Here is a 26722-nt window from a genome sequence, read left to right on the forward strand (position 1 = left end):
AATTCACATAGATACTCAACAGTGTGAAAAATGTCTCCAAGGGCATCAACAGTTTAGCTTCTACTGTGACAGAGTTTTAAGTTAACACCCGGTTAGCAGGGCCATGATCACAATAAAGGAGTTTGGAGTGTGATAACTCAAATGCAGATGATTAGGTAATGAGTTTCTGTTTGTATGCTGCATTACTTTTTGAATTAATTAATTGCAAGAACACAGATGCAAAGTCTGTGACTCCTTAAAATTCACCCTGTGTCTACTTTAAAACTGTAAACGAAATGATGTAGTCCTTTGTTCAAATGATCCACTTTTAAATCATTCTTATATAGACTTGAAATTTGTACCATTAATAGATGTGAAAATATATTTATCTCTTAATATAGGCTCTGGCAGTACCTTTCTTTTCTGGTTTTCAGACTGAAGTCTCTCTTAGTAAGACGCATCTCACACACAGGCACGCTCACACACAGTAGGCTCAGTAAGGTGACGAAATAGGTGGAGTTTACCCAACGTGGTAATTTGCAATGGAGATGTTTTAGCAGCACGGTTTTGTCACATATCCGCTGTTGTACCGGTTTGCTTTGAGGATGGCCCTGCTTATTCTTCCAGGTCGTAAAGCCGCGCTCAGCCCCGCAGCCCAGGGCGCATCGTGCAGCTGAGCCGTTTCCTACTCGATTCTGATGCTGATGGCCTCGTTAAGGCGACTATTACCTCTTTTCTCTGCTTACTGCGGGGAGCCCCTCCACGGCCATTTTCATGGTCACACCACCTGCGGGCATCCAGAGGTGGCAAACTAAACGAACCCGCAGGGGATCCAGGAGGGAAACACTTTGTTTCTTAACATGGGCTAGGCGTGGTGTTAAAGTTCCCAAGAACATCCCGACTCCAACTGTGCTGCCGCAAGATTCACAGCTCAAATGATTAAAATATCAAGATTTAACACACCCTAAACTCAGATACTTTAATTGAGGTAACCAGTGCACAAATAAGAAACAATGCAGGGAATAGGTCAAATGGATAGTAAACTGGGATTGCAAAAGGGGTAATAACAAAATATGAAACTAATTTTGTTCAGAGCCAATTCTAATTGATGTCTTAAACAATCTAAGATTTGAGAGAACGTTTTCTTTTGATTCTTTGCTTCACCTTTTTATGCTTTGTATATGTGGTTTGTGTTTGTATTCTTTCTAACCAGTTTACAATGGAAGGGATGTTCATAAATATTCAATATTTACTAAAATACAACTATTTCTAATTCCTCAATCGGGCTTTCTCCACATTAATATTCGTGCGCACTTACCGATTCCCCAAGTCCCCCCACCCACCTGTGTGCCACCCGTATCTGGCTCCCCGCGGTGAGGGGCTGCTCTGATAGGTCCAGAGGGTTAAAGGGACTGGCCTGCAGGGCAGCAGCCTCGCAGCATATAAGCCTCAGCTTTCTTTACCACAGCACACAGTCGTTAAACACGGTTTAAGGAGGCAGACTGTAGATGCGCTTTTACGCATGCATAGGGGCCTTTCGTTTTTACGCATTGATGCTACCGTAGCACAGTCTAAGTTTTTCGCGTTTTTGAACACACTGCCAGGGACCATGACTCTCTCTAGTGACTTTGAAACTTCCCAACACGCAGCTTTGCCTCTTGAGGGGCATGAGATTGACATCGTTGGAGAGGACGAGCCTGCACATGGAAGTTTATATCGAAATGAGTTCTCCGGCTCCTCAGCTGAATCTGGAGCTGAGTTCGACTCTTCCGAGCATGATTCCTCGGGGGAGAGTGAGAGCAGTTTCTGCACAGACGCACCCTCCTCCAGGAAAGCCCAGAGCACCACGGTGAAGCCTCCATACTCTTACATCGCCCTCATCACAATGGCCATCCTGCAGAGCCCGCAGAAGAAGTTGACGCTGAGTGGCATCTGTGACTTCATCAGCAACAAGTTTCCGTACTACAGAGACAAGTTCCCCGCATGGCAGAACTCTATCCGGCACAACCTCTCCCTCAACGACTGCTTCATTAAGATCCCGAGGGAGCCTGGGAACCCGGGAAAAGGTAATTACTGGTCTCTGGACCCTGCCTCTGAGGACATGTTCGACAACGGAAGCTTCTTGCGGCGGAGGAAGCGCTTCAAGAGGAACCAGCCCGAGCTTGGCAAAGACGGACTTATGTTTTACTCCAACCTGAACTGCTACAGGCCCTACGGACAACCATATTGCTTACAGGGTCAGGTCAGCCCCCCTCATACTGCTCCTATCCGGTACCTGCCCCTGCAGGAGGGATTAATGATGCCTCCGTCTTCCTATCACCTTCTGCCACAAACTCTGAGCAGTCACGGGAAAAACAGTGGGCCTAAAGACTTCCGGGTGCAGCTTTGCGCCACAGGGCCAAAGCCTGGCGCGCAGAGAAAATGCTCCTTTAGTATTGACAGCATCATGAGCAAACCAGCTCCAAACAATCCGCAGAACCAGAGTCCAAGGCAGACATCACATAGCTCTCTCGGGTACCCTCATCTATTGTCAGGCCCTGCTGCCTGTTTGATGCCCACTCTCCTACAGGCGCCCAGGACTCCTTTCTGTCCTCCAATGATGAGCACTGCTCCTTTAGTTAACGAACACCTCAGACTGTCTTTCCCTCACTGCTGAGGACTTTGTTTATGAAATCAACTGTACTCTGTCTTGTTTGTTTGATGTGAAGACACGTCGGGTTAGTTCATTTCTTAAAGAAATGTTTTGATTGCATGATATTTATGTGCGTTGACATTCAAAGTTATATCTGAAAATAAATCATTGTAAATAAGATGAGTGGTAATATATGTGAAACGTGTAGAGACTGTGAATGTCTTTTGTTTTTTTAATTCATGTGTCAAAATAAATAACTTGAAAAATACCTGTGATGTTTCATGGTCACTTTGATTCACATTTTTGACACTTTGCAGTCAGATAATAATGAAATCAACCCAGTCCTGTTCAAATAGTTTAAATTGAGCCTCATTGAGCTGTCATAAGGAATGCTACCAACTTTGAATTGAAGAAATATCATCTTTTAATCATTTTGCTGGACTGAAGACATAATTATTGACCAGGTGAAAACAGATGTTCCCACATGCATAGGCCTACTATAAATAAAGCTGAACTATTCCAAGTATAATAATGAGAAACCTTCGTCAAGAGACACTTTGAATGTTTACCTTAAGAATAAAATGTGTCTTTGAATGGCTGGAAAGCGCTTTATAAATAAATGTATTATCATTAATGTTGCGTTCAGTGATTGTCACATAAAGAAGCATCGAAATATTTACGAGTTGTAAACGATTCCATTGCTTCAAAAATGTGAACGTTTACATTAAATACAGGGAGTCTGAAGACACAAAGAGGCCTTATGACTAACTAAACAAACAAAACTAAACAAAAAAATTCTCCATCATAATCATTCTTTGCCAGAAGTGCTTATTTTGTCATTTTTCCCCTCTTCTTTAATTTTTTTTTTACTGTTTTTTGTTGCGTTTTCTTTTACCTTATAAGTATGTATTCTGGTGAGCTATATTATATTAGCTTGGAGAGCCACTCGACAAGCCCCTTTGGGTTTAATTGCCTTCTCCAAAATTTCTTTCAAAAGACGTCCATTTTTTAATTAACTAATCATACTGTCCATTTTTAAAAAAAAAAATGTGTTTGTTTTAAGTGCATGAAATAAAGAACACAAAGATGTGTTAGTAGCCTACAGTTTATATGCATCATATATTACTGCATCAGAACAGTAAAAACCTTTAAAGACTGAAATGCTGCATGTTAATAACTTCTTTATTTGATGAATTGCAGCAACTATTATATGTAAAAAGGAATAGCTAAGAAAGTGTTTATTTTAAGCTTTTAAAAAGCCTTACACACGCTCTCTAGTTCTGCATAAAAGCAATTCTCGGGTCTTGCCTCTAGGTCGCACTGTTGACTAGATTTTAGAGTAGACACGTTTTTTTTATTGAATAATACAGCACCATGCATTAGATTTAAAGATAGCAATCTTAATATTTTCTTTCCCAGATGAGCCTCCTACTTGCATCTTAAAGCTATCATTTGCCATCAATAAACCTATTATATATTCTCCACTCCTGAGTTTATACTCAAGATATAGCTACTTACTAGGCTAAATACCCCTTAGTACCGTGTCTAGTGTCCGGTTGCAGAGGGCCAGTGTTGTCCCGACACAATTCCCTTCTGCCATCAGTCAATGGTCTATTTCTGGCCTGAGGCTCAGCTGATTGTGGGCCTGAAGATTCTGGCCCTCCCAATGTGTGTGCGTGTGTTTTCTTGTAGTCAGTTGTTCAGGCTTATTAGGAAAAGGGAGTAGTCCAGCAGCAGAGGGGAAACTTGCTGAATGTTGGAGGATGCAGATCTCTGGGCTTTAAGAGAAGCTGCTGATGTGATAACTTTTTTTTGGGGGGGGGGGGCTGCTGTCACCTCACTTTCCAGGCTGTCAATTCACCGCTTTACCTCTACTTTTACCCCGAGAAAGAATACCACTTGGATCAAACTTTTACACTAAGTCCAGTGTGTTTGTTCTGGGAGGATGGAGATGAGCCCCATCCCGGTGGTGACGGTCCAAACCGCCCCCTTCGAGGACCAGAGGCCCGGTACCAACGGGCTGCGGAGGAAGACTGCGGTGTTCGAGGGGAAAAAGAACTATCTACAGAACTACATTCAGAGCGTGCTGTCCTCCATCGACCTGCGGGACAGACAGGGCTGTACCATGGTGGTGGGCAGCGACGGCCGCTACTTCAGCCGAGCTGCCACCGAGGTGATCGTGCAGATGGCAGCTGCGAATGGGGTAAGAAGGGAGGGGTCATCCCCAGAACTGACACCCTGACACTGTCAAGCATTTGTTACTCTGTATCTACACACTTTAGCCAAACATCAGATTAACCTTTCTGAAATATTTTGCACACAATCTGAACATATAAATTCTTACAAGAAACAGTTCACGTAGGTCAGTTGGCTGCTTTTGCAGTGGAGAAGGAATAGAACAGAAATACCTAATTGTCTATTTTTTGCATGCAAAATGAGGATATGTTTCTGTAAAATATCTGCTCTTTAAACACAAGGTAATATATTAAGACAAGGTGCCACATTTAAATATATTAAACAGTCTTAAAACCAAACTTTTACATCATGAAAAACAGCATTAAAACAGACTGATTAACAGATCTGGTTAATAATGGGGAATTATGAAGGGGTGATCATTCATAATATGAAGTGTTTTATCCAGTGTACACAGTAGCAGGCAAACTTGAAAACATAAATGTTCCATAGCGAAGTGTCTCCTTATAAGCAACAGTGTAATAGATAAGGACAAGAAGAGTATTTAATGAGACAAGCTATGGAAAAAGGAGAATTGCTATCTGCAATTACAGGGATTATGTCACTTTGTCTTTATCCATGTCCATTTACCATTCAGAATCTTTTATATAAATTAATCATCTAATAGTGTCCATGTGTTTTATCAATAAAATACTGGCATAGATCACATTAGCTATTACATTGATTCCTCATACAGACTGAAACATGGACATTTTATTATAAGGGGTAAGAAAAGATAAGAGAAAGTTACACACGCTAACTTATAGAGCGTGTCTGAACTCTTTACTGTCCACAGCAGATAAAAGTATGAAGAAAGAGAGGAGGAAAATCCCCACAGCTCATTTTGAAACACTTGCTCTAAGATCTTTGTGATTGGTTTGGATAGGCTCCAAAGGAAAATCTGAAGGGAATATAATTTGTTTTGGAGATCAGTCCGTTTTTTTTTTCTGCTGGTCCAGCCAAATGTCTCTTGATGTCAGCCTTATCAGCACTTCCATCCATCCTGCTTTATTTTCCTGCCTACGTATGCTCCCCTCTCTATCTCTCTCAGGCCACGCTTTATACTTTCGGGATGCCCTGTTAAACACAAATCAAGTCAGGAGTCAGGACAAGGGCAACACTTGCATCAAAACGTAATGTAAAATAACAGATACATTTACACAAGTCAGCAGTTTTTTTCTTCATTTTCCCTGTCTGTCCTTTATGTACACATGAAACAGGCCGGATGTTGGGAGGATACACTGACGTCAAGAGAATAAATTCTTCTCCAGTGAGGAGACTTTTTATTTAGAATAGCTGATATGCAGGGGAATTATGGGATGCTGTTGGTATTACCACTTTAAAAGTAGCATACACATTATAAATAGAGAGTGCAGCTCTGTTATTTAGGCTCCCTCTTGGGGGACATCATTTGTGTTTTTTTTTAAACAGGCTTTCAATTAGTCACTTGTGGAATGATGAGAGGCTTTGGCCCAGTGTTGCTTTCACTAGAATTTAGACTTGGGGGCTCATTAAGAAAAAAAGAACTCAAAAATCTTGGGCCAAAACCTGCTTTGGAAACATTATCATTTTTCTGCATAATTTACCTTAGATGGTCTTGTTTTCAGCAGCCACAGAAAAGAGAATTCCCATGTTGCTTAAGCTCATAAGACTATACTATCTTATCAGGAAGCATTACCATAACCAACGTTTCGGATGGATTTGCTGTATAGCTGACGTTGCTCCTCATCTCTATCTATGCTGTGCAGATTGGTCGTCTGGTAATCGGCCACAATGGCCTCCTGTCCACCCCTGCTGTTTCCTGCATCATCAGGAAGATCAAGGCCATCGGTGGGATCATACTCACAGCGAGTCACAACCCCGGAGGCCCCGGTGGAGACTTTGGAATCAAGTTCAATGTGTCGAATGGAGGTGAGGAGTGATAGAGATGGTTTGTTAGTTTCTTCACCTTTTGCAGACTTTATTGAGCTCAGCAGGGTTTGAACCTTCTGTTATGTCAGAAATTCTTTCAAATTAATCTTCGGTAAGTTTACATATACACGTGTATCTCTCGATGTTGTGTTTGTTAGGCCCATCTTCAGATACAGTGATGGAGAGAATCCACCAGGTCAGCCGGACGCTTGAGGAATACGCCATCTGCCCAGACCTCCGCATTGACCTGTCCAGGCTGGGAAGACAAGAATTTGACTTGGAGAACAAGTTCAAGCCTTTCAGAGGTACGTAACTGTTTCCTATGAATGATTAAAACATGAAAACTAACTAAGCATTGTTTATAACAAAGCAATCAGTTCTTAAACCTTTTGTTTGCTGTTAGATTAGAATGATTACATATGAGGTTGGACAGTGTTTTTTTTTTCTTTTGAGCATCTCTATCAGTGTATGTCCATCAAGCCTGGAGTCTATTTCCTTTTCTTTTTTTGGTAATGGCATATTTATTAATTAATAGCACATTTCAACAACAAGGCAACACAAAGTGCGTCACACAAGACATAAAAAATGTCATGATGAGGAGAAGAGCTTCTGTAAACATGATTAAAACAAACTATTAAAAAGCTAAGAGAAAAGCATATAAAAAGAGAAGACATAATACACAAATATATGCAAGTAAACAACCCCAATTCTGTCTGTTCACATCACATCTTCTCTTTGTCTTTAGTGGAGATTGTCGACTCAGTTGAGGTGTATCTACAAATGCTGCGAAACATCTTTGACTTCAGTGCCATTCGAAGTCTTCTCTCCGGACCAGATCAGCTCAAGATCCACATAGATGCCATGAGTGGGGGTGAGACCATTCATCATGCTCCTTCTGTTGCCCCTGAGCTGTTGTTAAATGTTACTGGAGATTACACTGTTTATCTTTCACTCCTCATCGCCTCTTACTCTACCCACCTCTCCTCATGCTGTGTGACAGTGACGGGCCCCTACGTGCGCAGGATCATCTGTGATGAGTTGGGAGCTCCTGCTAACTCTGCAGTCAACTGCGTCCCCCTGGAGGACTTTGGGGGCCGACCTCCGGAGCCCAACCTGATTTACGCCACCTCTCTGGTGGATGCCATGAAAGGAGGGGACTTTGGCTTCGGAGCTGCATTTGATGCGGACGGGGTAAGAAATCGACTATCTATATAAACCTTATTGATTATGGCTGTTTGGTCTTGACTTCTCGCATATAGATAACAGAGAGATCTATCTATTTGTTGTTGATTTTGTTTACAAGTTGTTAACAAAGACAAATAAATGGTGAACAGTATTTATCCATAACGGTCCAACGTGAGGATCACTTTTTCCAGAAAGTCATCCAATAGTCATTACAGCTGCGCGCACACACACACACACACACACACACACACACACACACACACACACACACACACACACACACACACACACACACACACACCCTTTGTAAAGTAAATTCACTTAGCTGAAGAATTATGTCATATTTCCTCTGTTCCTCCCAATAGGATCAGTGTCTTCACAGTCATTAGCAGTAGAGGTTGCAGTCATGTTGGGCTAATGTGGCTTTTTTTTAATGGTTGCTGTGACATAATACTGTGACCAATGTCTTTAAACTCCAAACAGTAATTGTGTTTCTTGGCATACACATCTGTGGCTGATATTACTTTCAGAAACTACTCTACTAAATGTGATGAAAAACCAATTGTTAGAACCATCTCCCACCACCAATGCCAGTTTGCAATGAGAATAAGTTTGTTTTGTCTTCATCTGTTTTTCTGATCTTGGTAATCAAGTGTAAATCTTTTTGTTTTATCTCCTGGTGTGTGGAGAGCTTTGACCTCCAGGTTAGAACCTGAAGGTTTATTGCATTAAGTCATAGAACCAGTTCAATTCCTCTCAATATTTACTTTTACGTTTAATTTTAGACTAGAAGTACAGCAGCAGATAGGAGACCTCACCGAGGCTCCTGTGATGTCTGGAAGTGTACGATCTGCCATTAATGCTTCTTCTTAAGTTGGATCTGAAACTCATCTTTAGTGGGTTTTCCTTTCTCCACACGATGCAATTCGATTAAGTTTAAAAAAACCAAACTTGTCTGCAGTTCATCCATAATATTTGGACAAAAGACAAACAAATGTAACCACAAAGCTTAACTGGTGGTAAACAACTAAAAATGAGAGGGTTTTTTTTTTTACCAAGAATACACGAAAGCTATAATCACTCGTACACAAAACTCCAGAAAATCTCGCTTCATTTTTAAGGTGAGTTGCATTTGATTGGCCACATTTTCACCGCGGACTTCATCCAGACATTTTCCAGCCAGCCTGCTTGGAAAAATGTGTGCAATAAGTTGGGGTGAGCCAAAGTGTGAATGCAGCAGGTAATCAAGAAAAGTCAAGCGAGTAGGCGAGGTGGTGACATTTATATCCTGTGATCTTTGTGAACATAATGAAGCTGTCTCATAGACTTTTTATTCCCAACTCTTTTGTTGATACAATGAATATGTCTGATTGCATGTAGCATTGATAAAATGGCCATAACTGTCATCATAGTGTTCAGGACTGTCTTTTTTCACACATCTATCTTCCTGAGACCCCCCTCCCATCTCCTGTGTGGGACATGTGTAATATGGCAACTCAGAAAGATTTGAGGGGCAGGCTGTAAAGATGTTCGTTGTCTGTGTGTGTGTGTGTGTGTGTGTGTGTGTGTGTGTGTGTGTGTGTGTGTGTGTGTGTGTGTGTGTGTGTGTGTGTGTGTGTGTGTGTGTGTGTGTGTGTGTGTAAAAGGGGGCTTTGTGCATTGGTTGGGGGCTATTTTCAGCTTTAGATGAAAACACATTTGGCACTCAGAGGGGTAGTCACTGTAATTACAAGCCTTTAATTAATCAGGTCTACAGTCATACTGGCCTTCATAAGGGCAGGAGTCTACTCCTCAGACCTCTTAGCTTCTAAATTAGATCCCCACACATTCTTTTCTACACTCCATGCATGCTTTGTGACACATTTGTTAAGGTTGTGTTTATTTTGGGCACCAGCACAGTGTAGAAAATGTCATCTCTGAACAAGAATGTCAGGGGTTCGATCCCCAGCTTCTGCAGCCACAAGAAGCTTAACCCCAAGATGTTCCTGCTGCTTTATCAGTGGGGTTTGAATGAATGTGAATGAATGGGATCAGTTACTGCTGATAATCACTTTACTTAGCAACCTCTGAATGGGTAGGTGTGACCTGCAGTGTAAAAGTGCGTTGAGTCATCAGGAGACTAGAAAAAGCTCAAGTCCATTTATCATTTTTAACTTACAACGTGCCTCATTTCCTCTGTTTGCAGGACCGGTACATGATCCTTGGAGAAAATGGCTTCTTTGTGAACCCATCAGACTCAGTGGCCATCATGGCTGCTAACCTCTCCACAATCCCCTACTTCAGACAGATGGGAGTGAGGGGCTTTGCCAGGAGTGTGGCCACCAGCACCGCCATAGACAGGTAAAACACACTCAACCCGTCCGCTCCGGCATACTGAGTGGATCTTGTGCTTTTTGCAACACAAACTCTTGCAGCAGCCCAATCCCTGTAGAGATACGAAACTCAGAGAGAGACTCACCCACTATGAATAAGGCTGTGAGATCACACACACACACACACACACACACACACACACACACACACACACACACACACACACACAACCCCCCCACACACACACATTTACTCACAGCCTATAAATATTGTCTGTTATGTAAGACCAGAGCTGGGCAGAAGGCGCTGAGTGAAAGGATGTGATCCAGGCTAAAGTCATCCCTCTTAACACACTTTCCAGGAGGGGTGATCCCAGCGCTGCACCCCTCTGAGGCTTCAACAGAAATGTGTCATATAATACAACATAGGAACCAGAAAGAGTTACCATAGATAGTTAAGACTGTAGATAGAAGCATTTTTTACTTCCAATCAACAAAATCAATCAACATAAGGTGTTTTAGGCCACTTTTAACGCCCTGCTGGACAGCTGCTCCACCCTTGTAGTTAAACTGAAGTGACATAAGTCAAGTTTAGATATAGCAGATACCAAGTGTATCCTAACTACAAACTTATATCAGCAAGTAATAACTTTAAAAAAATTTTTTTTTAAAGATTGTTGTTTTCAGCACTGCGCTTCTTTCAGCCTGTTTATGTTTCACTGAGAGGCTCAAACATGTTTAATCCATGTTTTTTTCACTTGAACCCCTCTCTCTCCAACCATTACCCCTGTCACCCCACGAGGGAAGAAAGATGGCCCTGACCGCAAAGGGACAATGTAGAGTCACACTGGAGTCAAGTTAAAGGTTAACCAGCAGACTTTCCAAACCAAAGAAAATTTGTTTGGTTTATAATATCTTAAAGAAATAAGAACAATTCAACTTTGGGCTCCTTATCTGAATGGAGGTCAGTTCTATAAATGGCTGAACACTGATGGAGGGGTGGGCAGGAGGGGAGGCAATGTGTGGAAGGACAGCTTTGTTTTGGTCTGAGAGGCTATAGTGGTTAAAATCAGAATCTACTACTAAGTATACCTTTAAATGAGAGCTAAAATGTTGCTCCTTGCAACTCAATCCTATAGTGCAAAACAACTAATAAAGGGTGGTGACCATAAACTGTACAAAAAGTTCCTCGGGTCCCAGAAGGCATACTGACTGCCAGACTCTGATGTCCTCAGCCCTGCAGCTCTGACGTATGGATATCCACCACCTTCATTTCCACACCCTTGTTTTTCAATGCATTAGAATAACACACTGTTTCCTCTATAACATTGAACACTGCCAGGAAATATATAACACAATAGTTTGTAATCAATTATTATGGGTTTACGTTCACACTGGCCTAGGGGGTGTAATATGCATGTAAAGGAAGGAAGTGACCTCACTGCTAAACCTGATCTCTTTGGGTTTTACAGTTATGAAGGGAAACGTTAAGCTCAGATATGAGAAGAGGGATGTTACATCACAGAATTAGTGGTCCTCATGGCTACACACACGCAAACGCACACATAACTCGGACACTGGTACGCTGTGTTGAACTCCTGCAAGCCTGAGGCTCAGTCTTATGATGTTGAACCGGAGTGATCACACTGAACAGCTGCTTGGAAGTTATGCTCACATCGGCACCATGTTAGCCTCTCCTTATCTCAAGCGCGCACAAAGACACTTCACTCTCACACACACACACACACATGCACGCAACTCTTACTTGGTTGTGCAAACATCTGAGAATTCACTTTAAATTAGAGAATGATATCCACTACTACAGAAGCCATAAGCAAACATGCAAACCATATTTTTTATTCATTCAGTTTTCCCATAACAACACATTTCTATATGTTCTGTCAAGGTCTTGAGCAGTTTATCTTGTTAATTGATGTAATGATGCCGTGTGTAATGAACCAACATTTAAAACATATTAAAACACACTTTGCAACTATTTCACACTTTGTTTAACAGCTTCTTAGCTTTACTGGGCTGCTAGCAGTTGCTCGCTATTTGGAAGCTATATTGTTATCTCCCAATCTCTAGCCCTACATTTCCTCCGTTTTCAGCTGTCCTGTCTAAATAGAAGCTAATAGCATCAAAAATAATCTTTAACTCTTAGCTTCACACAGTGCAATACAGTGTCCTCTGTGTAATGTCTACCAATGTTTGTCTAACCCTTTGAAGTGTTACAGTCTTTAGTAGTGTCTTGTTTGGCTTGGGCCTGAACCAAGCGTGCACCTTTTTAGGAGACCGTGTGGCCTGTCTGCGTGTGTGTGTGCGTGTGTGTGTGTGTGTGTGTGTGTGCGCGCGTGTGTATGCATGTGCGTAATAGTTTGCTCAATGTTTAGACTGGGCAAACTCCCCGCTGTGTTTATGCACAGTAAAGCAAACTGTGTTATAAAAGCCTTGATGAATGTGTCGCTATATGCTGCATGTAGTCGTTTATGTCCAGAGGGCAGGAGGGAGAAAAAAGAGACATAATGTGTGTTTAGATGTGCAGAGGATGTTTTGCTGTGCAGGAAACTGATTTGGAATCAGACAGAGATATGTATATTAAATATTTCATTCCTGGGTACTGTGAAGGTGGTAGTTGTGAATTGAATGCATGGGTGCCTGAGCGTGTTTCTGTGTGCCTACAGTGCTTGATATTGGATGCAGACATGGGAGGAAGAGAAAGTGGGAGGAAATTTTTTGGAAAAGGAAACATCTGCCTCTCCTTTAACTGTTCCCGAGAGGGGAGGATGTAGGTAGAAATGAAAACTGATCTATTGATACCCCGTTACCAGGATGTAGTCCCAGTTCTTATAATGAATTGTTGAGTAGAATTAAAGTGGAAAGGTGTTGTTTCTTTGACACTGTGTATTTGTTTCAAATATTGTTGTGTTGGTTTCCAGGATGACCAAGGCAATCAGGCTTTTTAATGCATTCCCTATAAAACATGAAGTGCCACAGGGTTCCCTTTTTTTTAACAGATCTATGTAGTCTTTTGGCACATACATTTATACTCCTCTTTTTATTTTTTTTGTGTGTTTCCGTTTTGAAACCGCACACCATGAGGTCATATGTAGGTTACTGCAGAAGGTACATACACAGATCGGTCGGGATGCAGTGGATGAATTTATTTTATGCTGGTGTTCATAATGATGTTTGCAGATCCATAAAAAGGCCACACTCGAACAGTTCTGGTATGGTTGAACCAATAGACCCATGTTAAATTGTCAAAGTTAAGTTTAAGTTGCAGTATTGAAAGCAGGAAATACCATGTTAGGCTGTTGACAGTATAATTCCCTCATGTTTTGTTAGGAAGCAAGATGCAGACCGCAGCCAAGTTTAACATTGATACAGAGCACACTATCCCTTCTGACATAATTTGATTACAAGGTAAATCGTTTTGGACACAGCTTTATAAAGCATACCAAATGTTTCAAAACAATGTCAGAAAGCTTGATGGGAAACTGATTCCTTGGTGCGCCTATGACCATTTAGAGGAATATTTTTTAGGCTAAACAAACTTCTTCAATTTCAAATTTGGCTGTTTTAGGTTTTGTCCACTGAAGGTTTCTGGTTTGGGTCAAGAAGATCTCACATTTCAAACCCAAGTTAAGCTCTAGCATGCTGCACTTTTTGTCTGAATGCCAGTGTAAAGCTTTAAAGTCCAGGCTCAGCTCTCTTCAGAGGGGGAGGTGAGGAGAGAGATCACTGGATGCTATGTTTGGTCAAATATCAAGCCAAGGCCAAAAGCTGGCAATATTTCACTCCAGACTTCATGCCGAGACCTGACCTCTCACATTTGAACTTAGTGTTCGCTCATGCATAACAGATATATACAAAGGAAAGAACAAAAGGAGATGTGTCTTTATTGACTCAAAAGTGATAATGTGAGTGTGTGTGCATGCGTTTGAGTGTAGTTTTGTGATCCCTAACTAACAGAGAGGGAGGATGCAGATAGTCCAGCTGTGAAATCTCTGCATCCCCTCAACATAAAACATCTATTCAATTGTATATAATGTTACAGTCTGTCCAAGTCTTGTATAAGATCTATATTTCTTTCTCCAGTCACAATGCTCTCTTTTCAAAAGAATTGCACCCTAACATCTTACAGGATATGCCACAGCTTGACAAAAAATGACAGAAGACAAAGTATGGTTGAGAAGTCTAAGCTGTGCTGGTTTGTTAATTTATGCTTGTTTCCCATGTTTGGGTATTTCTGTATTTTTTCCCACCCCTGTTTTGATGCTTGTTTTTTTTTAGTTAAAGCATAGCTGTTGAAATCATTAAACTTGAGAAAACATGACCCTCTTTACTCTCACACTGTTCTGTCCCTACATTTTGCAGCATGCACTGTTAGGGTCAGTTTCAGCTCTTACGTTGGCCTCGGAGGTGCCGTTTCAAACGTCAGAAGCTCATCAGATGGCCAGAGTTTCTGAATTCTTATAGGAATGCCAGGCTTTCCGTTCCAGCTCTTGCTCCCCCAGAGAGGAGTGAAGCCGGTTAGTCTTATTTGGCAATTTATCCCATCCTCTTGTAAACAACTGTGTCGGGCACTTTGGGATTTATTTATGTGCATGATGATTGTGTGGACATGCACCACCACTTTAAAACCCACCCACATCCACATATATTGTGCCAGGAATTCCCACAGCTGCCCCACAGCACAAGTAAATAATATTTCTCCATGTGTTTTTCTTTGTGAGCGAGACACTTTTGGCTTGCTTTGAATATTTCTCCCTGCAACTTAGTTCAAGGAACTGTGTTTACATCTCTCTGCCGTTGTCGAGGAGGTGGGGATGATGTGGCTGAGGAGGGATCTTTGGGGAATGGGAAGGACCCTAAGTACACTGAACAGACATTTCTGTTTCAGACTGCTCCTAGCTCCCAGACATGGCATGGTTCAAAGCTCTTCTATGATGCTTGTGTCACCTCGTATAAAAAGATAAAATACATGAGTGTAGTTATATTCTAAACTGAATGGGCATCTATGGGACGATAGTAAAATATAACCACCCCTCGTCAAAAACGATTAAAATGATTATTTCATGATAATACCACAAGTCATTAGACAGTGCACAAAAGTCTTTGTCGGTGTGTTTTCAGACTAACTGCATGGAATATAACACTTTTGGGAACATTTTTTATTGAATTTTTAAATTGTATTTGAAGTTAGTTTTAACATCCTATGATTTTGATGCTCATATCGAGATGTCTGCACCTTCATCTCTCCCCTGGAACCATACGTATATCTGCATGCATGTAGACAGCCATTGCATCGCCTCTTTTGGTTGCTTAGACATACAGTAGCTCAGTTCCAAAACAACTTGTGGGAAAAGGTTAACTCACTTCATTCTCGCTGCCTCTGCCTTGTGAAGTTATTGGATGAGCTGCTGGCAGATTACTTACTTATTGTCATACAGCATTTGGTTTGCTTCATTTCAAAGGTCAGGGGATTCTTTATAATCTTATCCCTTTATCAGAACGGGTTGTTAATGGGCTTGCATATTAGAAAGACAGGAATACATTGTTTGTTTGAGTGCATTAAGTTCTTGTTTCTCTCGTTCTTTCCATGTGTGTTCAGGGTGGCCAAAGCCATGAAATTGGCGCTCTATGAGACTCCCACAGGCTGGAGATACTTTGGGAACCTGATGGATTCTGGGCGTTGTTCACTCTGCGGGGAGGAAAGTTTTGGAACAGGTACAACCCATTATTCTTCAGCCCACTTAAAACATACTCACACAACAAGACACTCCTGCTACATTGTATTACTGCTCAACACAGATCAGTACAGATGATTAAAACAGATGTAATGCAGGAAACCTTGAAAGAGAAGGTCAATGATTTTAATTACTTGACTTGTTCGGAAAATGTGAGTGTGTGGTTGTCTGAGGAATCCCCTCCCTCTGCAGCATCTGTTGTTGAGGTGTCTGCAAACAGACCTTTCCACTAGCAGCTGCTAACTGTGAATATGCACCAGGGACTTGTTGAAATCCAGCCCGTCACCCCTCCTCTAAAATAAAAAAAAAAAAGAAGTGCAGTTTATTGCAACGTAGGGATTATTTTATAGCACTGGACATTATCAGTATGGGCATATGATAACATTTAACTTTTCAAGTAAATTATCAGAGATGTCGGAACACTTGGAAACCACTTGAGTTAAATCCAATGGGGTGACAAGCGAAAGCGGTACCAGAATCAGACCAACGGGCGAGGCACTGAGGCTACATTCACACATCTTCTTGATTTGAACAGATCTTTACACCAGCTCTATACTTGCACTGCATTGTTGGCTTTCACATAATAATATTCTGCAGGGAAATGGCAAGAATAGTACATAAGTGTTGCTTCGATCCAACTTAAAGTCCAACTTAAATTCAATACTTGGGCTTTGGGTATGTTTTAATACCCAGTAACGCTCAGATGACACATCTTATCTAATCTTTGTTTGGTTGAATACATCAACCTCCTACCATGAAACTTACATTTTGCAGAATTTGCAAATAGTTGGCGTAATACGCATTCAAAACATCCAATCTGCTCAACCTTTATTGTTAGCTTCCTCCTCTGACTGACAAAATGTGCATGCCTACCAGTGCAGGTCCAAATTTATAAGCAGAGCATCCTGGCTGCCTGTAGCTGCAGTTAGAGATGTGTAATAGATGGGAGAGCTGTGACCCTGACTGCATGTGTAAATAATCCCCATTCTTCTGCTATAAAAGGAGACGGGGCTCCCTGAATCGCTGCAACATGCACACATGCCTGCAGTGTCAATTTTTTTTTCTATGAATACAGCCAGACACACTCAGAGACATACACGTACATGGTCAGAAAATGTAAACAATGTGTGTGCAAAAATAATGCTCACACATTTGGTCTTGCCATCCCTCTACATCTTCCACACTGTTATTTCTACTATTTAACCCTTTTACAATTCTGAATTACTTAAATTCCTTCTTTTTTCTAAGTCTATTTCTGCCTCACATTTTCCTCTCTTCCTGACTAAAGATTTTTATTGTCTAACTTTTTAAATAGAGGGAACATATCGGAAAAGCTCTAAGCAAGAAGAAGAGACGTTAGAGGCTGTGAACACGGAGAAAGTAGACAGAGAGTCTAAATATGAGAGGTATTGACGAGGAGGAGAGAAATGGAAGGAGCAAAGATGCAGATAGCACAGAGAAGTGTGGGAGCTTATTCGTTGTCTTCCCATGTAAGGCCAAAAGTTCTGAGAGAGCCCAGAGTAATAAATCAACCAAGCTGTACACCACTCCTGCTCTTCACTAACTCTCAGAAACACACACAGCACTGACTGTCAAACATTGCTGTTCACATTTTTCCTTGGTTTCATGACTGTTACTACATTATAATCCTCTGGTTTGCAAAGGGATAAAACTCGCATCAAAGCTTCAAAACATTTGCATACAAAATAGAAATTTATGTCATTTAAAATCTACATTTATCTTTGTGTTTAGTAGTATTTGATCCTCACCAATTTGGGGAATAACCGAAAAATCTATTAAAATTAGTCTGCCCAAAAAAAAAAATGCAAATGCTATAAAATAGACATAAACATTATGTTTTTTAATTATAAAAAAGATAACTAGTAACTTAAACAAATAGCAAACAGTTGAATCTGTGCCAGCAAACTCTGCGATGGAAACATCTCAACATAATGAGTCTTATTAAAATGTCAAAGTGTCCCCTTCACAGATACCTTTAGCGAGCAGCTGTTTTCAGGATTGCTCCCCTGTGAAGGAACATGTTTAAGGGTGTGAAACAGTCCTCTGCTTGTGTATATGTGACAACATTATTTGTGTTTGGTCCATCTCCAGGTCTAAACACTCACCCTGACCTTTTGGTAAACACAGTGAGGTTAAAAACTAGGTTAAAGTGAACAGACAGTATGATGAAGTTATCAAGTAGAGATTGACACTTTTACTGTGGGCTCTGCCTTCTTGTTTAGTGGTAAAATTTTTCAAAATAAGCTTATTGAAAAGGGAATGGTGAAGCACATTTGCAAAAGAAATCACTGGTAGGTTGCAACGCTATAATTAGTTACTTCCAACATGAAACTAATAAGGCTTCAAGTTCAGTTTAATACAAGGACAAGAGGCTTACACTTTGGCTTCTGAGTCATGTTGAACTTAGTAAATATCAAACATTTGGCATGAACTAGTTCTGAATGGCATCAGTCATTTTGATTCCTGAACCAGGCTGGGTACCTCTCTCATATCTGTCTGTAAATTAATAATGGAAGTTAGCAAAATAAAGTCTCATTGTATTCAGAGTATGTTTCTTAAATAAGGCCTGTTGTCTCCCTCAAAGTTAACAGACTGCCAAGCACTTCCTCCTAAACGTCATTTAAGTGTTACATTGCACCAAAGTTTACCTATAGACATAAGCGATCTTTGTTTGGAATATAGATGCAGAACTGTAACAAAAAGTATGAGGATTATTTTTGTTGATTTCTTTCTCCTCCAGGTTCAGACCACATCCGTGAGAAGGACGGGTTGTGGTCTGTGTTGGTGTGGTTGTCCATCATGGCCGCTAGGAAACAGGGTGTGGAGCAGATTGTCAGAGAACACTGGGCCAAGTTTGGACGTAACTATTTCTGCAGGTAACAGGTTAATTATTTTTCTCTTCTTGTGGGGCTGTGATGATGCTCAGTCAGTATCATTTATCTCTGTATACTTTTTTTTTTTTTAGTGACTGAGCTTACCCTTGTTCTTTAAACCATTAAGTTTCTTATATTTAGAATTATGTTAAAACCTGAAAAGTTTGACCTGATGATTCAGTTTTCCCTAAAGTCTTAATCCCATAGACACACATCAGAGCCAAATATGTCTCTCAGGCCTTCGCCTTTGTCCATTACTATTCCAGTCGTCATGATTGGTCGTCACTAGTTCTTATTTTAACCTCTCCCCTGTGATAGGCAGAGATAGTTACTGCAGTCAATGTTCCCACTGACAGTTGGTGCAGCTTTTCATGTTCCCATAGAGAGCTTTCCTAATCTGATGCAGATTTCCCACAGTTTGTAAATGGAGAGGACATACAGGACCTGCCAAGGACCAGAACCCAAAGAGGTCCTCAAAGCTAAAACATCTGCCATCATTTGTGGAAAATCCATCAATCAAAATCGTGTCTCTCGCAGTTTAAGGCCATTTAAGCGCACTAGTTACTTACTCTGGGTTAAAACTTTAAACCAACTTGAATAAAGAAGGATAGAATCCTGAATTTCCCTCGGGATCAATAAAGTATCTATCTATCTATCTATCTATCTATCTATCTATCTATCTATCTATCTATCTATCTATCTATCTATCTATCTATCTATCTATCTATCTATCTATCTATCTATCTATCTATCTATCTATCTATCTATCTATCTATCTATCTATCTATCTATCTATCTATCTATCTATCTATCTATCTATCTATCTATCTATCAGAAATAGTCCTAATTTAGTTGAGGGGAAAATGAGACAGATTACAACATTTTGCCTTAGCCTGTAAGTTTGTATAGTATGTGGTATGTACGTGTGTATGTTCAGTCAGTTAAGACGGAGCATATACATTTATCTTTGGGTGTTACTGGTTTTTCAGATTTGACTATGAGGGCCTGGACCCACGAGCGGCCTTTTACCTGATGAGGGATCTGGAGGCAGTAATCTCAGATAAAGCATTCACCAATCAGAAGTTTGCTGTAGGAGACCACGTTTACAGCGTGGAGAGAACCGACAACTTCGAGTACATCGACCCCGTGGATGGATCTGTAGCTCGAAACCAGGTCTGTGAAGGCTAACAGATGGAGTATAAGCATGGGTCTTTATTGCTCTGGTTGTACATATCACTGATGGAATGGTTCTTTATTTAGTTTGACAAACGGGTAGATAGAAAAATATCTATGGTAAAATCAGGAAGAGATGTTGAACCATCTGTAAGAAGCAGTCTGTTTTGGGGGGTCTCCCAGAGGGGAAAAAGGCTATAACTGTTTGCTTGTGCCATGATTTCGTTCAGTAAAGTCCACAACATGGAGGTTCTGTGCAGCTGTGTAGTTCTTAATATCTGTGTCCACCGTGTGGAGTTTGCCAAATAATTCGCTTAGCCTACAAGTCAACCGTACAGTAGTTGAGTTTTTATCCTGAAATAAAGTTCATAATTGAGAATTGCAGACACACAACCTACAACCAATTGACCTAGAGTCACACTGACGTCCTCCCCAGGTCAGTTGCTGTCTTTTATTGATGATTGGGCTTTTCAATCAAACCAACCACCAGTCTGTCCCATGTCACTATGTATACCATTACTCTTTGAAAATCAGAGAGTCTGCTTGTATTACACAATAAATGGGGGCGAAATTTTCAATTGTATCAGGTAGCCTGTAGTGGCAGCGTCAGTAACTCAGCCTGCAGGGATTTGGTTTGGGAACCGGAGTGTTGCTGGTTTGGTGCAAATCAAATCTGGAAATTGGTCTTGTAGCTGGAGGGGTGCCAGTTCAATTCCTGAGTACTGCCCAGGTACTGTCTATTTATAGATGTTATAAGTTGTTTTGAGAGTGTGGTTCATGCCAGGTCCCTGGGCTGTCATGGGTTCACACCTGCACAAAGCGACTTACACATTCACGCACGCTAACACCTCCATTCTCTCTCCGATACACATGCAGTCACTCATCAGCCTGCTGCAAGCTGGACCACCCACTACGCTTCAGTGATGTCCCTTTAGAGAGGTTCCATGTTTGGACATGACAGTCTATCTTCTATTTCAAACCATAAACATATGCACACACACACACACAAGACAAACAGCACACTTCCTTAAACACATTGATAACTCTGTGGGCCAGTTTACCCTCCCTGTCCTCTCCCTCCCTCCCTCATTTCCTCTCTCTTGATCTCTCTGGAGTTTACCCAGCTGACTCTTTAGGTTCTTTCCAGAAGTGTGTGGAAACTCATTCTTGGCATCAACACCTCTTAGCCATTGCCCCAATTTAATACCACATACACACTCCATGCTTTATTGTGCGCCTGTTGTCTCTACAGTAAGTCCAGTTGTCCCTGTTCAGAAGTGTGAACACATGCACTGCCTTGGCCTTCATGTCTTCATACCTGTGTCCCGGGCAAGGCTATGGCTACAATTTGTCTGCCGCTTCACCTTATGGAGCTACTATCACAGAAACAAATGACTCTCTGTGTATTTCTCCAGTCTTGATGCCATAGTTACAGCCTTCTACAGATAGTAGACAATCACCCTGAAGTGTGATTTAACCCCACTGGAAAATCCTCAGCATCCCAGTTGCCCCAGTGTGTATTATTACAGCACACATTCCTCCCAGGACAGAATTACATCAGCTGTTGTCTTGTTGGCTGTTCCCTCACTGCAAATGGGTTTGACGGGGGGAAATGTGGGCACATAGACACTGACACACAGGGCAGAGTAGGGGGGATTTACACAGCAGTGGCAAGGCAGCCTTTTGTCGTTGTCTACAGTTGTCTGCTGAATTCATTCTGCATTGTTTACATATTTCAGAGAGAAAGATACAGGATAGATGAAGTCATTTCCATAGCATACAATAACACCTTAAAGCAGATACAGCTTTATTTTTTAAGTAACTTCAGTAAAATAAAATAAAAAGTTTAAGTTATGATTATAATTTATATAATGACAGAGTCTTCTGTTTATTGTCTGTAGAATTATCTGCTTTTAGAGAATTGTCTGAATTTTTCTCATTATTAGAAAAACAAGTTAGCAAAGACTGGCTACAGTATGCTGATAGCTATTTACTGTTAGCTAGCTTGTTTAGGTCGTTCGGTGGCAGAAGTGCAGAAGTCAGAACATAAATATACACAGACAGAGGGTTTGGTAGATATGTTGCCTGGTTGGTGAAGTACCTCTTTTTAAAAGAGCCCTTTCTTTAAAAACAAACAAAACAACAACAACAACAACAACAACAACAACAACAACAACAGCATAAAAAAACCCTGTCCCTATAAATGTTGATTTTACATCTTGTTCAGGTTTTTAACTCTGATTTTAATTGGCTGACCCATTGCTATTGTTTCTTGGTTTTATTTACTTGAAATTTTCTTTTAAATGTCAGGTGTGTTACAAATAAAATAATAATTATTATAAACTTAGCTTATTAACAAGCTAATTAGCCTAATAATTAATTTACGTTGTACAGAGACTGGACACATTTGATATCTCAGTTTTGGCTAACCCTGCACTCCTTTCCAGCTGTACCCTCGGGCCAACCCTGCTCTGATTCATAAAGGTTTTATACTCTATAATTTATTTCTTGAAAAGTCAGACAGAGACAGACACACTGTGGCTGGTATGGGCTCCACTCAGGGCCTCTTTGCTTTGTAGCACACATCGTTTTAACAGGCATTAGTCAGCCCTCTCGTAACTCTATTGTTAGAGATGAGCTGAGACACTCACATTAAAGATAGACAGACAGGCGGACGGACATGTCTTATTATCACTGTATCTCCTCACATGGATTCTGACATGTTGAACTCTTGAGCCAAAGTTAGATTAGGAGGAAGAGGAGCAGACCATACTTTTACAGTCTATAAGTGTTAAAGCTAAGTGACAGTTTGAAGAGGTTGGCAGAGGGTTTTGTTGTACCAGGGCAGTGAACGAAGTTAAACTTTTGCTGATATAATAGTTGATAAAAACTATTCTTCCGGCCACTATACTTAAAAGAAAAGATAAAATCCTGAAGTACATAATTCCAGCAGTGATATGAAAGTGAGACTATACTGGAAAACAAAACAAAAAAGGCCAATCTGTGCTTAAATGTAACAATTTTTTCTTTTTTTCTACAGAAGATATATTTTCCTTTCCCTCTGAGCTTGACGTTTGCTCTAATAGGATAGGGGAAGGCGCTCTGTGGAATTTAGGACAGATAAGAGTCATCACAAGTCCATTTGTTAAACCGTCTTATCTTTTTTTACACTTCAGCTGAGGGGAGTTTAAAAAGTCACCATCGAGGCTGTTCTAATGTGATGTTTTAATATGTTTTGGTGTAAAATTGTCTCCATTGTCAGAAGAAGTGAAAGTGAAAATGTACCATTCAAATTCACATTAAAAAACTTTATCTGTTCACCTCTTTCTCCAGTCCAAAGAAACTGCAAACCTTTTGGTCATGGGCACTGACAAAACCAAAAATGTGTGCAAAAATGTTATTTTTCAACAAATCTTTTCATTTGTAATGTATTTGAAATTCAAATGAACACAAAAAGTATAGTTACATTACATCACTAAAAGGCAACAGAACACTTACAAACCTTCACAAGAAAACCCTAAATTATCTAAAATAATTGTATTTACCTCATTTGTTATAAATGTTCAATTATAGCCCTCATACCTTTGATATTTCTACTGCTATTTAGTCTACTATGACTCTATGTATAATTCTGGGTTTTTTAAATCACGGTTTTCTTGTTTTTTTTACTTGATAACTGTTTCAAAGTTCTTCTCAAAGAAATGTTGAAATTGACACCTACCTGAACCAGTTCCTTCAAAATACACAACAAGAGTGACATCTAGTGGACATATACAGTTCCTGCTTATAAAATAATTGTCTTTACTGACTCAATGAATATTTTCTCTCGTTTGACATCTGGTTTCCTTAAATCAAACACAAAATATGTTGGTGCCAGCTGTGTGTCCTTGTTTTAGCTTTTTGAATTTGATTATGAATTTGTTCTATCTGCAGGGCTGATGTAGTTTAACCTAGCTTTCACACTGAGCATGAACGTGATGTCTCGCCCTGAAGGTTAGAGCTTGAGCTAACCCCGAGTTAGGCCTTTGTACAGTGTAGTTAATTAGAAATCAACTGTTACTGTAATTGGGAAATGTAAGGGTTTCTTTTTTGTTTCAGGTTTCTTTTGGTAATTTTCTGCAGAGAGTAAATAAGAAAAATATTGTCTTATGTTTGCAGGGTTTAAGGATCATCTTTAATGATGCATCGCGCCTGGTATTTCGGATGAGCGGGAGCGGAGGAGGGATGGGTTCCATCATCCGTATTTATGCTGAGAGCTTTGAGAGAGACCCGGAGAGACATAGTAGAGAGACTCAGGTACAGACGGAGTGCAATAGTGTATCTGCTAGATTATTCATCTGTGTATGCACTGGTGTGTGAGAGTGAGAGAGCGAGTTTAGCAAGCTTAATAACTATAAAACATGTCAAATCAAATCTTTACTGACGGGCAGTTGAGCTGAGCTTGTAGTGATGTCTATAAGGTCACAAAATGTAAAGTTTTAATTAAGATTTTCTCATTGAACAAGAGGTATCTAAACTGTTTTCCAGCAATTTAAAGCTCGAACATAAATCGGATACTTGTGAAAGATTTGTTATGGTAGAAAATCTAGGGTGAGGGTTAGGGTTAATCCCGAACGATTCAAGTTGTAGTTGAATGTCATGTGATTCTCTCTGCAGGTGGTGCTGGGTCCTCTCATCGCTATCGCCCTGAAGATCTCCAACATCCACGAGAGGACGGGACGTCGCGGCCCCAATGTCATAACATGAGCAGCCAGGACAAACACGCAAGCACAAACACACACAACTTCAACCTGCTCACACACATACATCTCGTCTGCTTATTTGACTCTTTTTTTTAAAATCCTGTAGCTTTATTCTCATTTTTTCATTCATCTTGATCACTAAACAGACTGTGCTTACTGCTGGAGTTTATGTCATGCACTTTTCTAACATTTGTTTAATGACCACTATTATCTGCCATATAAAACTTAAAAAGTTATGTATCCAAAACCAGGGAGGTGATCTAATTATGATCTAATTAATAAAGAATTAACCAGTATCTAAATAGCAGACGAAATAGGGTGCAGACTGTGACGAAGAGAGCATGTAATTTTTCACCGTATCGCTTTAACCTGTCTTGACATTTATCACTAATATAATTGTTTTTTTCTCTTTTATGAACTGTTGTCTGAGTGTCGACTGAAACAGGCCTTTGCATCATGACTAATTAGTTTATGTTGTTCATGCATATCTATATTTGGAAGTTGTCATATTTGCGTTTATTACCTGATGACAAAAGCAAAATAGCAAATGCCGTCTGAAGTAAAGAAAATAAATGTTAGTGTTTTTTTGTTCATTCGAACATTTCTTTAATTTGCTGGTGTATGCTCGATAATGCTATTTGAATATATATTTTCTTTTTTTATCCAAATAAACTTTTTTGTGTGTATACTTCTTGACTTTTTGATTGAATCAGACAGATACACATACAACTACATCCATGTGAGATATTTTCTTCCTGGGGCATTTTTAAATTTTAATGAAACATTAATTAGCCCAGCCTGTTGTGCAGATACTGTACATCATGTGGTTATGAAACATCCACGAGGAGACGGAGGGTTTGTAATCCCAACACAGCACCTGAGTGTGAAATGTGTTGAGGCTGTTGTTGTGTTGTACTGTAAGAGGGTTGATCTTTATACAGCCTGAATGAAACATCGAGAACAGGAACTCATAAACCCGTTGATTGCCGTCATTATGAGTTGACGATATGCCAGTGGATATCCGCAAGGATGTGTTCACCCATCAGCCAGTCAGTCATTAGATGTTATTGTCCCATGCTTCTGTTTCATAATGTCAGAGGTTACTTGTTGGTTTGTGTTTAAGATAATCACTAGTCACAGGTATGTGTGTGTGTGTGTGTGTGTGTGTGTGTCTGTGTCTGTGTTTGTGTGTGTCTGATAGAGTCATGATTGAACAACACATTCTGTCAGAGTACTTGACAATTTAAAAACGGTGCCAACAACCATTTTCCAGAAGCTGCAGAGTTGCAGAATATTGTCGCTCCAGCAGTATCTTTATTGTAGTGAACTTTTCAACTGAGCAGCCTGTGCTTGACACAGAGAGAGAGAGAGAGAGAGAGAGAGAGAGAGAGAGAGAGAGCTCATAGTCTAATAAAACAGCTTTAGGACACGTCATGGTGACATGCAGGTAACATGCTAATTCAGCACACACTGAAACACAACTGCTTTCCCCTAATTAAAATATTATCATCCTGAAAAATGTGCAGAGTTTATAAATAAAGTTTAACAGTTTACTCAACTGATGCAAAATCATTATTTTCATCATTATCATTATTATGCCATGATATACCAACCTCATGGCTGACAGGGAACATGGTCTGTTATACTTTCTTTCATTTTTCTAAGCAAAAAAAATGCAACTCATTAGGTGTTGACACAAATCAATTCCAGTTCTGTTATTTCAAAATAATCTAATTTAAAGTGTTTGTTTTTTCCCCCAAATTTGTTGTCTGGGAAGAAGATAAATCTATTGGAAATGTATCTTTTAAGAATTATCCAGTGACAAATGTTTCTTAAATTCAGTAGTTTTTTCCACACGCTGATGACAAACACTACATGATGATGACACAGAAAAGCAGCATATAACACA

At 40.3% G+C, this 26722-nt stretch overlaps 2 protein-coding genes across 2 annotated transcripts; both read left to right on the forward strand.

Moving 5' to 3' along the window:
* The first annotated feature begins 1457 nt into the window (after window positions 1–1457).
* On the forward strand, window positions 1458–2873 carry foxd5 (forkhead box D5). The gene has a single exon (XM_079344750.1). It carries the CDS (start codon window positions 1502–1504, stop codon window positions 2633–2635), a length of 1134 nt encoding a protein of 377 aa, XP_079200876.1. The 5' UTR covers window positions 1458–1501; the 3' UTR covers window positions 2636–2873.
* Window positions 2874–4298: 1425 nt separating this feature from the next.
* pgm5 (phosphoglucomutase 5) lies at window positions 4299–25501 on the forward strand. Its single transcript, XM_079358085.1, has 11 exons — window positions 4299–4814; window positions 6592–6754; window positions 6913–7059; window positions 7500–7625; window positions 7755–7945; window positions 10125–10279; window positions 15869–15984; window positions 18766–18901; window positions 19888–20071; window positions 24230–24367; window positions 24728–25501. Exons 1-11 carry the CDS (start codon window positions 4557–4559, stop codon window positions 24815–24817), a joined length of 1704 nt encoding a protein of 567 aa, XP_079214211.1. The 5' UTR covers window positions 4299–4556; the 3' UTR covers window positions 24818–25501.
* The last annotated feature ends 1221 nt before the right edge of the window (window positions 25502–26722 follow it).

Source organism: Symphodus melops, assembly GCF_947650265.1.
Source record: "Symphodus melops genome assembly, chromosome: 1".
NCBI lineage: Eukaryota > Metazoa > Chordata > Actinopteri > Labriformes > Labridae > Symphodus > Symphodus melops.

Coding starts and splice junctions, on each gene's coding strand:
- foxd5 (XM_079344750.1), top strand. CDS start 1,502: ATGCATAGGGGCCTTTCGTTTTTACGCATTGATGCTACCGTAGCACAG.
- pgm5 (XM_079358085.1), top strand. CDS start 4,557: ATGGAGATGAGCCCCATCCCGGTGGTGACGGTCCAAACCGCCCCCTTC. Junction 15,985..18,765: donor GGAGGAAAGTTTTGGAACAG/GTACAACCCATT, acceptor TTTCTCCTCCAG/GTTCAGACCACATCCGTGAG. Junction 18,902..19,887: donor GGACGTAACTATTTCTGCAG/GTAACAGGTTAA, acceptor CTGGTTTTTCAG/ATTTGACTATGAGGGCCTGG.